The sequence below is a fragment of the Felis catus genome, chromosome B4, assembly GCF_018350175.1.
Source record: "Felis catus isolate Fca126 chromosome B4, F.catus_Fca126_mat1.0, whole genome shotgun sequence".
Classification (NCBI taxonomy): Eukaryota; Metazoa; Chordata; class Mammalia; order Carnivora; family Felidae; genus Felis; species Felis catus.
The window spans coordinates 28,265,021-28,282,249 of NC_058374.1; the positions used below are offsets into that span (position 1 = coordinate 28,265,021).

The 17,229-nt window shown below is 47.4% G+C and overlaps 1 protein-coding gene and 1 long non-coding RNA gene across 29 annotated transcripts in view; one reads left to right on the forward strand and one right to left on the reverse strand.

Moving 5' to 3' along the window:
- Positions 1 to 17,229, forward strand: part of SVIL (supervillin) — a 234,045-nt gene that overhangs the window by 206,303 nt on the left and 10,513 nt on the right. For all 27 annotated transcript variants that reach the window (XM_045061074.1, XM_045061078.1, XM_045061072.1 and 24 more), the window contains 9 exons: positions 1,218 to 1,373; positions 2,836 to 2,972; positions 3,546 to 3,693; positions 3,813 to 3,958; positions 5,558 to 5,733; positions 8,412 to 8,556; positions 8,899 to 9,175; positions 14,354 to 14,505; positions 16,807 to 16,912. In XM_045061074.1, coding sequence (XP_044917009.1) covers positions 1,218 to 1,373; positions 2,836 to 2,972; positions 3,546 to 3,693; positions 3,813 to 3,958; positions 5,558 to 5,733; positions 8,412 to 8,556; positions 8,899 to 9,175; positions 14,354 to 14,505; positions 16,807 to 16,912 — 1,443 coding nt within the window. The remainder of the gene's footprint in view (positions 1 to 1,217; positions 1,374 to 2,835; positions 2,973 to 3,545; positions 3,694 to 3,812; positions 3,959 to 5,557; positions 5,734 to 8,411; positions 8,557 to 8,898; positions 9,176 to 14,353; positions 14,506 to 16,806; positions 16,913 to 17,229) is intronic.
- Positions 6,857 to 16,900, reverse strand: LOC109501383. 2 transcript variants are annotated; one of them, XR_006600401.1, is made up of 4 exons: positions 16,785 to 16,900; positions 10,799 to 11,035; positions 9,501 to 9,740; positions 6,857 to 7,852 (listed from the first exon to the last, which is right to left on the reverse strand). It is a non-coding gene; the product is annotated as an uncharacterized LOC109501383 (long non-coding RNA). The 2 variants fall into 2 exon arrangements; XR_002159400.3 differs by lacking the exon at positions 16,785 to 16,900 and having other exon boundaries at positions 10,799 to 11,484.

The following is a 17,229-nucleotide window of genomic DNA, read 5'->3' on the forward strand; positions in this document are numbered from 1 at the left end:
CCCCACTTAATCTTGCTCAAGAGCAAATCATTTGATCTCTCGTGAGAAAACATCCCAAACTGCTACTTTTCCTAATCCTAGATTTTCATATTATTAAACGCATAAAACAATGCTTTCCAGATTGCTTCTGTCAGGGGCCTCGGAGCTGGGGATGTGAGTTGGGTAGCGCCGGGGCTTGGGGGTGGAGGCAGTGAACGGGAGGGAGGAGAGAGCTCCACGCTCCGCTTTGCTCAGCCTGGTAACATGGGCTTCCATAGTTCTGAAACAGTGGTTTTCTTGGTGGAGCTAATGGCATACACAGTCTTGCCAGTTTGAATATTCTCGCTATAATTGTTATTTTCCTTCAGCACTCATGAACCTACTTCCTCAAGTTTTTCTTAGAGACACAGTATTTACACAAAAGGGTTGAGTCTTTTCGTTGTAACTGATTGACTAAGAGAACGTATGTCAAAACCGCGATGCCATACGAATTGTCAAGTAGCGTGAGAAAGAGCCTAATCCCAGCAGAACAATTTGCTGAATTTCTCTCTAGCACATACGCTTTTTTTTTTTAAACAATCGGTTAAAGAAATAAAGGCTTGCTGGCACAAACTTTAGGTACGTTTCCTCTACCTCCACTCTCGGGGGCTTGGGGATAGCTTTGTGACGATAGACACATGTCACATACACATCTGTTGGTGCCATGGAAAACCCAGCATCTTGTTATTACGGTCTTAATCCTGGGGTGGAAGACCTCAGGAGATCAGCTAATTGATCATTTTGCCTCCAGGAGAAAGATTAGGACTAAGCCATCCCTACAGAGTGCCTACGTATAGAGACTTTTGTTAAAATACGTCTCCTGGTTTTCCTTGGGGTGCATTTGCATTAACATCTAAAGATTGTTAGGAGTTATAACAGCTTTCAGTGGAAGTGCAACACACGAGTCCAGCTCCTGATTTTATAGTACAGCAGTTGGTCCACGTTGTCTCTCAATTCTTGTCTCTGCAAGGCGAGGTGCGACGTGTGTCTACTCCAATACAGGGTTAAACCCTGGTACGGTGGCTCAACACCGAACTGCATAGGCAACCAAACCCGGGCACGTTCTCCCCCGCAGGATTAAGTTTCAAAGAGAAAGGTAGTCGGTTCTGAATCTCTGATTGTAAACATTGACGTTTCACCTGCCCATCTTGCTCCCCCGCGCCCCACCCCCACACTGTTTCCTTATTCAACCCTCCCAGTGTCCTCCAACTCCAACTTCTCAGAAGTCACCCTGGCAGGTTTAGCCAGTAAAGAAAACTTCAGCAACGTCAGCCTGCGGAGCGTCAACCTGACCGAACAGAATTCCAACAACAGCGCGGTGCCCTACAAGAAGCTGATGCTGTTACAGATTAAAGGTATTTAAGAGCAGCACAGAGGAGGGGTGCCTGGGTGGCTCAGTCGGTTGAGCGTCCGGCTTCAGCTCAGGTCATGATCTCACAGTTCCTGAGTTAGAGCCCCGCGTCGGGCTCTGTGCTGACAGCTCGGAGCCTGGAGCCTGCTTCAGATTCCGTGTCTACCTCTCTCTCTGCTCCTCCCCTGCTCACACTTTGTCTCTCTCTCTCAAAAATAAATAAAGGTAAAAAAAAATTTAAAAATCACTTAAAAAATAAATAAATGAATAAAAGCAGCACAGAGGAATCGCACGTTGACTAAGGGTTTTAGTCTGGTGACGTCAGGAGTCCTGACCGTAAGCAGAAGGGAACGCATGCTCTTTGAGGTCCTGAAGATCCCTTGAGGTGGGAGATACGCTGTCCACTGAGACTTCGAGAGGTTAGTGACCTGATCGGGGTCACAGCCGCCGTCGAGTAGCAGGGCTGGATTTGCCCCCAGGTCTCTCCCATTCTAGAAGCTCAGCTTCTGCTGCTGCCTCCCCTAGCCCCGTGAGCCCCGCCTCCGCACTGTCACGCAGCTCCAGATGCCCCTTCAGCCTTCGTGGTGGCTCTCTGCACTCAGTTCTCCGGGCTGAGGTAAGCGAGGTCAGCGTGGGCCAGAAGGAGAGACACAGGTTCTTGGAGAAGGAATCCAGGGACAGCAGAGGCAAGTGAAGGCGACCAGGATTCCACTCCAACACCCCCTCTGTCACTGGCAAGGGAGACAACCAGAGAAGCTGCAGGCTAGGAGGAGAGACAATCACTGCTAGAGTAATCAGCGAGGGGAGGATGGACGAAATATCCTTCACTGGGGGTGTCCCGTGTGTTTCTGCACCGGCCTTTTCAGTGCATTCGGAGGACATGCCACAAGCACAAATAACCCTCTTTTCCCAAGTTCTGACCCAGAGACAGCACTGTCCGTGTGACTGTGGAAAGGTCTAAATGAACGGCCACTCAGGAGAAGGTGTGGAAAGCAGCACAAAGCAGTGCTTCCCTCCTAGCTGATCCCCGCTAAGACTGCCCTCGGTGTGGCCTGAAAGCCCCCAGGAGGAAGATGCTGTGTGAAGGCATGTCCTCACCGGCAGCACGGCTGGCAGAGGGTATGAAATGTAGGAGGTGGGCCACGCCGAGAGAAAGAGACGGGGAGAGGAGTTACAGAGGGAAAAGGAACATGTTTGCTAACTTTCCTGGAGGAGGGAACTTGATTAATCCACACACGTGCTGTAAAAGGACGCCAGTGGGTGTCCTAACACTGGCAAGGGAGAGTAACCTCTAAGGCCAACATTCGAAGCCCCCTTCCACCAGCCCGCATCACGGAACTGGTATTGGTAGACAAGAGTCTTTAGAATTGCAAAAGTCTGTAGCAGAGGTGCTTCCTGGTCCTTCCTGTAGCTTGGAGAGGTCTCCTGTCTGGGAAGATGGTGACTCTTTGCCTCCCGCCTTACAGGAAGAAGACACGTGCAGACACGACTGGTTGAACCTCGAGCTTCGTCGCTCAACAGCGGGGACTGCTTCCTCCTGCTCTCTCCCCATCACTGCTTCCTGTGGGTAGGAGAGTTTGCAAATGTCATAGAAAAGGCAAAGGTTGGTATCTGAAAAATAAAAACTGTTCCATTAAGCATCTCCTTTGCACGCCCGATAGACTGTTCCACAGTTGCTAGATCATTACAAGGGCTTCTCAGATGCGAAATCGAGTGAGAAGGGATGGGTAGTATTTCTTTTGCTGAATGTCTCTCAAACAAGTAATCATTAGGTACTTGCTTGAGTGGGATGTTTTGGAAGGATTCTGGCCCTCCTGTCCAGATTTTAAGTCCTATTCCGTGTGAAAGGAACTGGCGTATCACTTCAAAGCTGTTTGTCCCAGGTATCTGTGAAGTGCTACCTCAGACTTACTGAATGAGCATCTTCTGGGGAGAAGCCCAGAGAATGGGCATTTATTGAAAACTCCACAAGCCATCTCTTAGACTTGAAACAAAGAGCTGTTGCTCTAGAGAATTGTACCCCCCGTGCGTTTTCTCCACCTTGCCGAAAATAGCCAACAACCAGAGCCTGCAGCCCCTGTGGTCACCTGGTTTTCCTTGCAGACACACCATTTCTCCCCTCCACCCTAGCCATAGGCTTGTCTACCCAGGTAACTGTGTTCCTCCTTTTTTCCAGGCCTCAGAACTTGCGGGTTTAATTCAGACAAAGAGGGAACTTGGTTGTAGAGCTACTTATATCCAAACTATCGAAGAAGGAATTAATACACACACTCATGCAGCCAAAGACTTCTGGAAGCTTCTGGGTGGCCAAACCAGTTACCAGTGTAAGAGTTTACTGTATTTCAGAGAATCACGAGACTTTTCTTCCCCCCTACTTCGTTCTTCTAAACCAGCCACTTTTCAGTGTAAAATGTCAGACTGTCTTATCGTTCTCCTCCCAAAGCCGCCGGAGACCCAAAAGAAGACGAACTTTATGAGACAGCCATAATTGAAACAAACTGCATTTACCGTCTGATGGATGACAAACTTGTTCCTGATGACGACTACTGGGGGAAAATTCCAAAGTGCTCCCTTCTACAGTCAAAAGAGGTACAGTGCCCGGGCACCACCCTCACTGAGAAACCCTTTGCACGGGGCTGCCCAATAAAATAGATAGTAAGCGCCCGATATGCGCTGGCCAGTGTTAGTGCCTGTTGTTGAACAGTGACATTTATTTATTTATTTTTAAGTTTTTATTTATTTATCTTGAGAGACAGAACACAAGTCAGGGAGGGGCAGAGAGAGGTAGGAAGAATCCCAAGCAGGATCCACGCTGTCAGCGCAGAGTCCAATGCGACGCTTGAACTCACGAACCCTGGGATCATGACCTGAGCCGAAGTAAGAGGCGCTTAACTGACTGAGCTACCCAGGCGCCCTGAACAGTGGCATATTTTTAAGGGATATTTACTTGTGAATTCAAACCACTGCTGCCATGTTAAATACAAATATAGAATTCAGAATATTGTTCAGAGGGGTCATGGATCATTGAAGCCTTTTCTGTTTTAGGCAAAATGTAATTTTTTTCCTTTTTTTTCATATTTTCTTTTTGTATTTTTTTCCTTTTGTATCTGTATGAGGTGCTGGATGTTAACTTATTGTGGTGATCATTTCACAGTTTATATAAGTCAAGTCATTATGCCTTATACCTTAAACTTATGCTGTGCCGTATGTCAGTTATATCTCAATATAAACAGGGAATAAAATGTAAATACTCCTTAGCCCTATCTCTTGCTTTTCTATGAACATTATATTTTTGCAGTCTTGAAGTCTCAGGAATAACAGATGCATGTATATATAATTTGGGTTTGCCAAGTGATGTACTAGATTTTTTCTCTCACGTTGGGAAATATTTACTAAGTACATACATTGTCATTACCCTTCTGTATTGCACATGTTGAGAAAAAAGTGGAAGACACAAAAGAACCTTAAGTTTCATTGAATAGAGGAGTACTAGAAAGGATGTAATCCACACCTAGATGGAGTGTGTGATATATATGGGCATTTAAATGAGAACAAAAATCACAGGGAAGAAATAATCAGGAGTAATTTTAAAGAGAAGGTGAAATTGAGCCTGGTTGGGAGTTGAGTAGGATTTGGATGGCTGGACATGAAGGAAGAAATTATTCTAGGAAGAAAGAATAGAATAAGCCAAAGGCATGGAAATAAGAAATAGCATTACATTCACGTATTCATTCAGCAAACACTTCGTAAATCCCTACTGTAAACATAAGTATGATATGGTCACTCCCTTTGAGGGTGTTGGAACTGAACAGAGGAGAGAAGACCTCACTGGTCCTCAGTGCCTGGCATGTGAGAAGGCCTGTATATATGCTAAGTGAATGAATGAACAAAGGAGGGAGACAAGGAAGAAGAAAAGAAGATAGGAAGTCATAGCCAAATAACTGTTTTTATGAATGAGGGGTGTTACAGAGTTGGAGAGTTCAGGACAAGATGGAAATCCCACCTGCAGGGTAGAGACTAGGGGAGCAGGGCAGAGCCAGCTGGTCCACCCCTGGATCTTTTTATGTTTGCACTGATGGCTCCAGTAGGGTTTGTATCCTCACCCGCTCAACTCAGTGTCCGCAGAGACCGTGGCTCATCTGGAGCATGGCTTTGACATTAACCACATCTTCTGTGCCGTTTCCCCAGGTACTGGTGTTTGATTTCGGTAGTGAAGTGTATGTGTGGCATGGAAAAGAAGTCACGTTAGCACAACGGAAAATAGCTTTCCAGCTGGCAAAGCATTTATGGAATGGCACCTTTGATTACGAGAACTGTGACATCAACCCCCTGGACCCTGGAGAGTGCAATCCGCTTATTCCCAGGTATTCCGGGCATCTGCTGATGGTGGGGAAGGGCCAGGGGATTCCCACTGTGCTCACCTACTGTGGCTCTCCAAAGGCTTTCCTTTTCATAACTGACTGCAGGCGGTACCCCGTATATTCACAAAAAGAGCATTTCTTTTAGCTCTCGCCTAACTGCAACAGAAATATGGACGCTGCATTCTAGTCTGTGTCTGGAGGCACGCAAATTGTTCCCACCTGCAGTCTTCCAGGTGCTGCCCTGGCAGATGAGTAGCAATTGTTTAAGCAAATTACATGCTGATCTGAAAAGCTTCCCAGGATCTGGAATTCAGCCATGGATCTGAAGGGGCAAAAGCAACATTTTTCCTTCTCATTTCACACCTTTCCAGCGTAGCTTCCACGATTTACCATTTGTTTGGCAGTAGATGATGTTTATGCCTTTTGGGGGACAGAGAGTGAGGGGGAAGGTGTTGTACTGAAATAATGACTGTAATTTTAATATTTCCTACAGTGTACTGGACTATTTTAAAAAAGTAATTTTGGGGATGCCTGGGTGGCTTAGTTGGTTAAATGTCCAACTTCAGCTCAGGTCATGATCTCATGGCTCCTGAGTTCGAGCCCCTCGTCGGTGCAGAGCCTGCTTCAGATCCTCTGTCCCCGCCTCTCTCTGCCCCTCCCCCGCTCACACTCTCAAAAATAAACAAACATTAAAAAAAAATAATTTTGGCGAATCAGCAGAATATGCACAACTCTAAGAAACACAATCATAAGAAAACTAATTCTTATATGCCAAGGGCTGTTGTTGTTTTTCTTTACTACAGGGGCGGGGGCGGGGGGGGGGGGAAGTGCTTTTAAATTATGTGTGCCATATAATTGGTGGCACATCTATTTCTAACCTAACAGCAGAGAGCAAACATTGGGTATCATGCAACTGGGTCTTAATACTTTGCATTGATCTATTCTACAAGTTGCAACTTCCTCACCTAATTTTCTTTTAAAATCAAATATTGATTTTATTATTATTATAAAAAAAATAAAAAATTATGTCAACGTAGATGAAGTTTTCAAATCCGTTTTAACGAAATGCACATTTAACGTCAAAGTAGTCCTGTAACAACTGGTGTTTAAAGGAATGAAGCCAAGGTGGAAAAGAGTATTTTATTTGATGTACTAAAAGAAACAATAACGCCAAAGCACAAAATCCATATGATAGATAACATACATAGCAGTGAGATAATCACAGATGTGGGAGTAGGTGAGTCAGCGCCTAACCCACTGGTTTTCAACATGTCCCAGATCAGAATCGCCCAAGGACCTTTACAAAAATGTACGTGCCAGGCCCAGCCCCAAAGATGTGTTCTCAGTTCACGTGGGGTGGGGCTTGTATGTCAGTAGGTCTTAAGAGCTCCTCAAGGGTTGTAAGGTACAGCCAAGATTAAGCACCCAGCCCTTCCTTAGCAGAGGAAGAGGCAGGAAGAAGCTCACCCCCTGGAGCTCTCAGCTGCCCCTTTACCCTGCAACCCACCGCCTCCCCTGCTTGAAAGAATCCATGTCTAAAGCTGAAAGCAAGTGCTGTCTGTAGACATCCTAGCAAGTCTGCAGAGTGGACTCCATACCAGAGATGGTCATTCAGACATTTGCTGTTAAAGGCCACAGCCTTGCAGGGGAGTCCTGAATCCTCCTTAGTTGCCGATACTTGCTTCCTAGAGTCCCGCGAGAGTACGAGGTGGGGGTGTTAGAATGCCGTGGCCTCCCCTGGGTGGTCTCCCTCCGAACAGGCACTCTCCTTGATGTGCCGTGGGGGTGACTTCAGAAGCCGTACGTAGTCGTGACGAGACAGGAAGTGATGGGCAGGGGCGGCAGCAGGCCCCAGAAGCACTGCTCATCAGGCTCACGGGGTGTATGCAGCCCGGTCTCCGTTCGCAGCCAAAGAGCGTTTTGGAAGGATGGGCGATACCTGTGCGAACCTGCTTCAGCATGTATTTATTTCCTCAATCCTGCCTTCCTCTGCCTGATCAGCGTTCCAAGCAGTTTCAAATTCTGAAATCCTGAGGCCATAGCAGGAGGCCTCCAGGTTGGGCCGTGCCACTTCCTGTTCTGTGTCCTCGTGCTCTCCCTTCCTGCTGTCGTGTCTGGTGGCCTAGAAATAAATATGTGGAAATTCACTTTATGCTCTATGAAAGTGTGCTCATTGTAGTAACGGAGGAGAATTTCCTCTGCTCCCGGAGACTGGAGAGCTTCGTTGTAAGAGGACTTAACAGAGAATTCAGGGTGAGCTGTGCCTTCCTCCCATCCATTCGCTAATGAGACAGAAAATTGGGGAGCCCTTGCAGGCGACCGTGAGCACATGACATAGGCAAGGAAGGCATGTGTGTGGCTCCTGCCTTTTCCCAGCTCCCAGTCTGGTGTGCTGCCCCCAGGGGATCCCAAACGCAAGAATCTGCTAGTATGAAAGGAAAGTCCAGACCTGACATGATTCGCCCCACGTTCAGGAGCATCGATTCCCTGTGAGGCTTCAGACCGAAAGACTGAAATGTCACTTATCTGACAAAACAGACCATGCGTTCTGTATACCACTAATGTATCATGAGTTGTGTTCACTAGCCACGTGTGTGTGTTTTCCATTCCTTTCCTTTGTTTTCCCATGGCTTAACTTTGGTTCTTCTCCTGTCTATTCCCCCACCCACCCACCTTCGCAGAAAAGGACAGGGGCGGCCCGACTGGGCAATATTCGGGAGACTTACAGAACACAATGAGACCATTTTGTTCAAAGAGAAATTTCTCGATTGGACTGAACTGAAGAGACCTAATGAGAAGAACGCCAGCGAACTTGCCCAGCAAAAGGTATTTCTGGTAATCTAGTCTCAAACCTCAGGCCTTTGGTTTAGGTCCCAACAAAAGAGGCCTCGAAGGTAAAGCCTTCCCAGGGTTTACTGGGAGATCAGCAAACGGGTTTCCAATTATATTCTACCTCCAGGAGGTGAAGTAGTCCAGTTTGTGTCCCCAGCTTTTAGGTGTCCCGTTCACTGCTGTGGGATGGGTATTCAGGCCTCCACAGTCTTTCCCCAAAACGCAGTTAAATGCTGAGACAGAGCTGGAAAGTCTACCAGTGAAACAGCAGTGAGTGTGGCAGGAAACGGCTGTAGAAACAGGCCACCGAGCCAGCCTTGTTACCTTCCCCCATAGGAAGATCCTCGGGCCGAAGCCAAGCCGTACGACGTCGCGCGCATGGTGCAGGTGCCCCAGACCACCACCAGCACGGTGCTGGACGGGGTGAACATTGGCCGTGGCTATGGCCTGGTAGAAGGGGACGACAGGAGGCAGTTTGAGATCGCCAGTGTCTCTGTGGATGTGTGGCACATCCTAGAGTTTGACTACAGCCGGCTCCCCAAACAGAGCATCGGGCAGTTCCACGAGGGAGATGCCTATGTGGTCAAGTGGAAGTACATGGTGAGCACCGCAGGTCAGTGAGCACTTCTGTCTTCTTCACACTGACACGGGGCGGCCCCAGCTCTGCGGCTGCGAGTCTAGCACCGCTAGAAGCCGTTCCCTGTGTGCGCCCCTGCCTTCGGCCGCAGAGAATGTGCCGATCTGACCGTTTGCTTGGAGAACCCCTTAGTAAACTTTATAGATGGATCCCGACGCCCTAGCAGTGCTAAGGAAGGTTGTGTTTCCTTATAGAAATTAAACATGCACGTTACGGTTTCTCTGCTACCCTCGTTCCCGCCCCCTCCCTGTCCCCAGAGGTTTTCTAGGAAAGTGATGATTTGCCTCCAAATGATACTTACCATGTGGCTGTCTGCTGCTTAAATTAAAGTCTGAAGTAAAGTATATCTGGATGATTTCGAACTGGAACCAAATGGTGTAGTTACGCACAAAAGATTTATTAAAAATAAAAGAAGCTGTTTCCTCTGAGGCTGAGAGCACGAACAGGCTTTGTGGATCTGGTAGAATAAATACACAGTCGAAACTGCGCGTGGTTCCTGTCGGTGAAACGCTCAGCGAAACGGTCCGTTGTATGCTCGGTGCTAGAGGGGGTGAGGGAGGAAAGCCAGTGTGCTTTGGAGAGAGAACCCCTTCTCCTTGCCAACAAGGAGCCAGTCCTCTGCAGCGTCCCTCCGCCCCACCATTTGGGAGGATTTGTCACAACGCTGTGATTTTGACGTTCAACTCCTGAGCGTTTCTTCACCCCTTGAAAGCCACTTTGCTGCCAGGGTGTGGCTGCCCTGGAGCTCCAGGGGATGAAGGCTGCTGTCTGCTCATCAGATACCCGCAGACTGAGAACCATATGATTTCCTTCCTAATGTATCAGAAATAAGTCTGCTAATCACCCGGCAGCATTTACTGGAGCACCTACTCTACATACAGACACTTATGTTAGGAGCTAAGTAAATATGTCAGACCCTACCTTCCGAAAGCACATAATAAATGACAGTAAGGCAAGTGCGGGAAGAGGCAAGCCCGTCATTCCGGAGGAGAGCCGGGGTCTCTGAGATTGACTCTGCTGCTTTGGGAGAAGCCCAGCACACCGCCCTGTGGGCAGCCAGTGTGGGGCATCGCCGGGCAGGGCAGGAGGCAGTCTTGCCCAGAGCTGTCCGGGGTGCTGCGGGCCCGAGGGTCCACATAGCCCAGGAGGCACAGCACTGGGGGTTCTGCTGCACACTCGAGTTGAGTGCCTCCCAGTGGCTCTGGGACGTATTACGTCATGATGCCAATTTCTCAGTGAGGAACAGGACACCACAGTTGTTACCTGTCTGAAGTCACCCAGCTAGGAGAGACCAGATTAGGACACTGAAAGCCCCTTTCCCTTTCATAAGGAGGCCATGTGGCTGGGGGAAAAGGGCACAGGCCCGGGGACCGTGCAGCCTGGGTCTGAATCTTCTCTCAGGCCCTACGTACCAGCCATGCAAGGTGGGTGAAGGGACGTAACCTGTCTGAGCCTCGGTCTGATGATGATGCCCCGCTCAGAGATTATTATAATCTGGTAGGTGTCCAATTTAGCACAGGGCCTGGCACATGCTCACAAGGTACGGGAAAGAATCGTCACTGATGCCCTCAGCCCCGAAAGCAAAATTGCTGTATTTACCTTGAAGATGAGATAACATGAGTCTCCCCCAAAATAAGCGTCCTTCCCAAAGAGTCGCTATGGCGAGTCTCCGCTCCTCGGGGTGGTGCAGTTGTCCAGCTGCAGTAACCATCCGTGCCACATGTTGGCAATGAAGGCAGTAAGAGGGCACTTGGCGGGTGGGAATCCACTAACCTTCGGTGTTGTGCAGCAGGGAACGTTAAGGACCAGCTTTGAAAGCATACATAGCTCCCCTTCCTTAAATACAGAGAGGAAACTGCATGTTTTACAAAACAAGACAAAGGGGCAATAGAATTTGAAATTCACTCATCTCCCTACCTGAGCTGTTAGTTATAAAAAGAAGTAATAGGAAATAAATGAATAAAACGATATCGACATGAATTAATTAAAAAAAAAGTAATCAGATTTCTGAGGCCTTCATAGACTACTCTGCTGGAGGCCGCCTAAGAAGTAATGATTTGGCCCAGGAAAGTACTTTCTGTGTTTCTTCCAGTAAACACAGGGCACATCTCGCAGCCAGCTCCAGCAGCATCGTTATGAGCAAAGTTACAGCTTTGAAGGAGTCCAGCTGCAGAGCATTAAGTCAGAGCAGGGAGCATTCCGATTCCAGACGGTCCCTCTGGGAGCAGAGAAGCATAGCACAATGGCATTAACAGTGGCCCCTCGGTGACCACAGTCTAGCTCCTCATCACTCCCACTCCACAGCTGCACGTGCAAACAGGACATAGAACTTGGAGCTCGGGAAGCTCTTCTGGGACAAGGTCAGCAGACACCAGCAGCTGTAGAAACAGTACAGCCGTCCTCTTGGTGGACACTAGCCAGGTGCACAGGTGCACAGAGAAGCTCCTGGAGAAGCGAACCGGGGCTCCAGGGAAGGGAGACCGGAGGCCGCAGTGGGCAGTAAATGGGGTTCTGTAGCAGGACCGCTTGACCCTGAGCAGTTCTTCAAACCGTGGTTCCCTGTTACTCCTAAACACGACGACTGGTCACAAACGTCCTCTTGACAGTATTTTTAGACATAATGCATGAACACCTAATTTTTTTTAAGTTTACTTATTTATTTTAATGGGAGGGTGCATGGGGGCAGAGAAAGAGAGAGGGAGAGAGAGAATCCAAAGCAGGTTCTGCCCTGTCAGCACAGAGCCCGACATGGGGCTCAATCTCACGACTGTGAGATCATGACCTGAGCCAAACTGAAGAGTCAGACAGTCAACCGACTGAGCCACCCAGGCACCCCCATCAACACTTTAAATTAGCCATCTGATCAAGGCTATTTAAGGTTACAGTCGGGGGGCGCCTGGATGGCTCAGTGGGTAAAGCGTCAGACTTCGGCTCAGGTCATGATCTCATTGGTTCATGTTGAGCCCCACTTTGGGCTCTGTGCTGACAGCTCAGAGCCTGGAGCCTGCTTCAGATTCTGTGTCTTCTCTCTCTCTCTGCCCCCCCCCCCCCCACACTTGTGCTCAGTCTCCCTGTCTCTCAAAAATAAATAAACATTAAAAAAAATTTAAAAGTGAAATAAAGGTCACAGTCTGTAAATTCCTACTGATGAAGGTTTAATCTTTACTTTGCTAAAATTAAAAATAGATGAACTAACAATTAAGTTGTATATAGTAATAAATTTGTGCATATTGAAGAAAATTGCTGAAAACTATTATGAGATATTTTAAGGAAATAATTCTATTTTAGATATATATACTGAAGTCCACATTAGAATGTTAGATGGTAAAACACTGGTTATTTAAGCCTGAATATATATTTATAAAATGTACTTAAGTGCTAACAGATTTCAAGATATATATCAACTTCTGTGACCTGTTTTAAGCACATCTTTCCCCAGCTGACATGACTAATTTTCACTACTTTGAAGAGTGGGATTGCTAATCAAAGACAAACTTTTGTTCTATCTAAATTAGCAGAAATTTCAATGGAGTGGCTTCCAAACTAATTGTGAATATGCATAGCCTATCCATTAAAAATACACAAACTTCAAGTGCCTGGGTGGCTCAGTCCGTTAAGCATCCAACTCTCAACCTCTTTCTCTGCCCCTCCCCCTCCTCGATGCGTGTGCACGCGTGTGCTCTCGCGCTCACTCGCGCTCTCTCTCTTTCTCAAAATGAACATTTAATAAAAGATACACCAACTTGACCAGTTCAGGTCCACAAAAGATGGCACTAAATGTTGTGCTTAACCAAAGCACTATCAAGAATAATTATGATCATTTATGGAAACTATATATACAGTACTTTGCTAAAAGGCCAAAAAATCAAATAAATATGACCCTGGCCTCTTGAGAACTTAAAATAAATGAGCTTTCTTCTTACCTTCAAACCTCAAGATAACTGTGATTTTGTAAATGGGACTGGCGCTGGGAAAAACTGGGTTAACAGAGAACCAGAGAACCTAGTTATTATCTTTAATTTTCAACAAGCGTGGGTGTTAAAACCTGCGTTCTCCCACTGTTGCCCATCACTTTCTGGGACCACCCAAGCAGGCATCTGAGGGTAACAGCTCAGTCTCCTGACCTCATTCGTTCCAGAAGGGTCTGCCTGCAAGTCCCTGTCACCTTGTCATTGTCACCTCCTCGGAGAGGCCTTCCTTCAACAGGGAATCCTATTAGCACTCACCCTGCCCCGTGTCACAGCCCCGTCTGTCATCCTCAGAGCACTTATCAACCGTCTGAAACTGTCTTGCTCATGTCTGTTAGGATGAAAGCAGGGGGGCCGTCTTCTCATTATAGCTCTGGTGTCCCGAGGAGGCCCCGGACACACTGTGGGTGCTCGGTGAGCGGTTGTTGAATGAACGAGAGGAGACCGGAGTGCGGTATATACCGAAAAGTAGCGAGCTGAGGTCTGAAATACGGCCTTTTCAAAATGGCCACTTGGCCAATTAGCTTCCCGTGCCTGCTCTTGGGTGAGACCTGTGAGCCGGGTGCTGCTAATGCAAGTGCCTGTGAGGTGCCAGGCGGTAAGGACAACCAGCACTGAATCCTGGCTATGGACCCAGCGACAGATAGTATTGAAATCCCAGATTATTTTATAAAAGCGGTATGTCAGCAATAGATCTCTTCCATTTCTGACGGAATGTGGAAACTCCAGAGTGTGTTTTCACTAGAATCGTTTTAGCAGACTAAATTTTCCCTTTGTACTTAAAGCTAGCCCAGCTGTTGCTTTCAATATCTTTTCTCTACCAGCTAATCTTCAGCCAAAAAAAATGGCGTAAGACGGAAAATGTATTTCTGTCTTTGGGAACCGTTGGTCCTGCTCTGGCAGTCGCCCGCGCTCTCTGTCACACACTTGGAGTGATCCGCCGCCTTCCTGGAGGATGACAGGTGTTTTTCCTAGGGCGTCGAGAAGGCTAGATCATTTTTCGCCAATTTGGAGGCTCGGGATCAGTTACCGGAAGAAAGGTGGTTTTTCTCCTCAGCCCCGTGCCCCAAAGCTTTTTGTCTTCCCTCTTTGTCCTCACAGAGCCCGGAGAAGAAAGCCATACATTTGCCCCTCTTTTGGCCTATCAGCTGTTTACCCTGCCCTCGCGGGTTCTTTGTGTTTGCAGTGGGAAGTCGACAGAAGGGAGAGCATCCGGCAAGGGTGGCTGGCAAAGAGAAGTGTGTCTACTTCTTCTGGCAAGGTCGGCAGTCGACCGTGAGCGAGAAGGGCACGTCGGCTCTGATGACGGTGGAGCTGGACGAGGAGAGGGGTGCCCAGGTGAGTGCTGGCAAGCAGCCGAACGAGAGAACCGTCCTTCCTGGGGAGCCACAGGGTGCGCGGCCTGGTCCCCTGAAGACCCCCGACGACCCCCGACTTCTCGTGGACAAAGACGGCATCGCACAAGTGACTTTTGGTTCTGGTCTGGCTTCTCCAGACTACAGGCTGGGCCTCCCCTCTCCCCTCCCCACTCGCAGGTCAGGAGTAACATGCGCTTCCACGAGATGTTGTATCTGTAAATAGCGAATCCATAAGACAGGTACCAGGCGCCAAGGGAGGGTTTGGTGTTTTTAAGTTTCCACTTAACTGATATTCAAGGAGTTATAAATAAAACCAAGAGATGCTGTTTTCCACTTCTAAAATTGGTAGGGATTTTGTAAAGAACGGCTCCAGGGTGGGTAAGGATTCAGTAGGATGCCTCCACTGGGAAGTGTAGCTTGAAACAGCCATCCTGAAAAGCAGTTTGGCTCAAGAACCTTAAAATTCTCCTAAACTTTGATCAGTTATTCCACCTACACAAATCTCTCCGAAGGAAATACCAGAGATTAATGTAAAAATGAGTATTCTTATCTGTTTTCTCATCTGCATTCCTCCCAGCAGCCCGAGTGATTTTTCGGGAACACGTCGGACCGTGTCATTCCCTTGCTCTCCAAACCGGTGTCCCGGTGATCTGCCAGCACCTTCGTGGTTGGCCCTGAACACCTCTCCCACCTCCCCCTGGCTTTCTAGCCTTTTGCCACTCCTGAGACACACAGACTTCTTTCCTCCCACCCCAGGGCCTTTGTGCAATTTCCTGTCTGGAACATTTCCCCCGTATCCATAAGTAACTTTCAACTTCATATAATCCAGGTTTCTGTTCCAGTGTCACCTGTTTTATCCAAATTCCTCCCCATTCTCCGTCCCTCTGCTGAGCTTTATTTTTTTTTTATAGCACTTACTATTATCACTACTTAAAACCACTTCATAGTCATTTGTCATTTCATTTATATTTTGTAGACATTGCGTTTACTTACTTGTTATCCCTCTTTCCCTAGAAAGTATGAAAGAGACCTTGTGTGCTGGTCTTTATCCGCCATTATAACCCCAGGGCCTGTATCATGCCCTGGGGCCAAGGTTTTGTGAACATTTCTTTTTGCTGTTTGGATTACCTTTGCCTGGGGTCCCATCCTTTAGTAATGAAGAGTTGACTGTAAGGTTTTGGGAAAGCATGATACCACGGGCAGGTATCTTCACTACCTTGGAGGAGTAGTTAACAATAGCATGAGGGAGGAGAACAGAGGAATTTTCTCCGAAACAGATTAATGTTCACCTAGCCTTCTAGATTCCTAAGAACCAATCCTGTTCCCTAAAAAAATACTTAATACACATTTTCTACTATAGACTATACAATAATTGAAAATAACTGTTAGTGGCCATTGCATTTTAATTTATCCCTAATAGTGGGCAATTTCAACTGCCTTTATTTTTGTAAAGGCCATGTTTCAATCGTGGCTGCAAAATCACCCTTAGAATTTTGAGTCTTAATCTCTCTAGTCTGAGCATTCCACTTTTTATCAAGCCAGTGGATGTAAAAACACTTCAGACATATAAAACGCTGCCACAAAATGGCGCTTAATTACGTAAAGTTGGCCCTGAGGTTGATCTGTTAACTCCTGGTGGGAAATGCTTCCTACCTTTTGGGTTTGCCCCGACTTCCAGGCTGAATAAACAATTTCCTCGTGAAGGGAAAATGTCTAGCCAAAGTGAGAGTGAGTGGAGTCAACCCTAACAGTTTTATGAGCAGCTAACACAGTGCTTCCCAGGCGAAGGGGAGGCTGGTCCGCAGGAGCAGTGTTCCATGAGTGGACTATTGGAATGGTTGCAAAAGAGACAGTTCTCCCCTCCCGCCCCCGCCCCTGAGTCACTAAGTGATCAGTCGGTCTCACCGCTGAGAGGTAGACTTTGTTTCAAACTTGTTTAGATCAATCATGCTACATCTATACCACAGAATACCACTAAAATATCAAAACTTGTGTTTCCAAAGTCTTTGACGGCAAAACATCAAGTGAATAAAATCGGGTATTAAGTAACAAAGGACAACAATCCTACTTTTGTCTGGGAAAGACACATACCTGAAAGATACTTTGAAAGGAAAGCTGTACCCTAGACCTTTCACAGTGGTTATCTTTAGACACAACAGTAGTGTCACTGGTGTTTGTGGGCACTTCTCGCTGTTTTTCAGAGTTTCTACTGGGCAGGTATTCTTTTTAAGACTTTGAAAACCTGTACGTGTTACTTACTGGAATGTGTTTCCATTGAAAGGTCCAGGTCCTGCAGGGAAAGGAGCCCCCCTGCTTTCTGCAGTGTTTCCAGGGGGGAATGGTAGTACACTCCGGGAGGCGGGAAGAGGAGGAAGAGAACGCGCAAAGTAAGTCACTGTCACCATTGGAATAAGATTCGTTTCCCTCTCCTAGAAGGTGTTTTCACACTGGAGGTGGGGGGGGTGGGTATTAAAGTAAGTCTCCCTTTATATAGCTGTGTCTTCACCCCTGAAAGCCTTGTCACGTTTGCCTTACAAATCAGCCTTATGGGGAGCTCATACCCCCCCCCCCCCCCGTGGCGTTTACCTTAGGATACATAGGACTCTGTATGCAGGAGTCTGGGAGATTACTTCCCCTTAAACTGAATCCCCACAGTGACTCTGTCTCTCTTTTCAAGAGGGGAGGAAAATTCAGTGGGTCATCT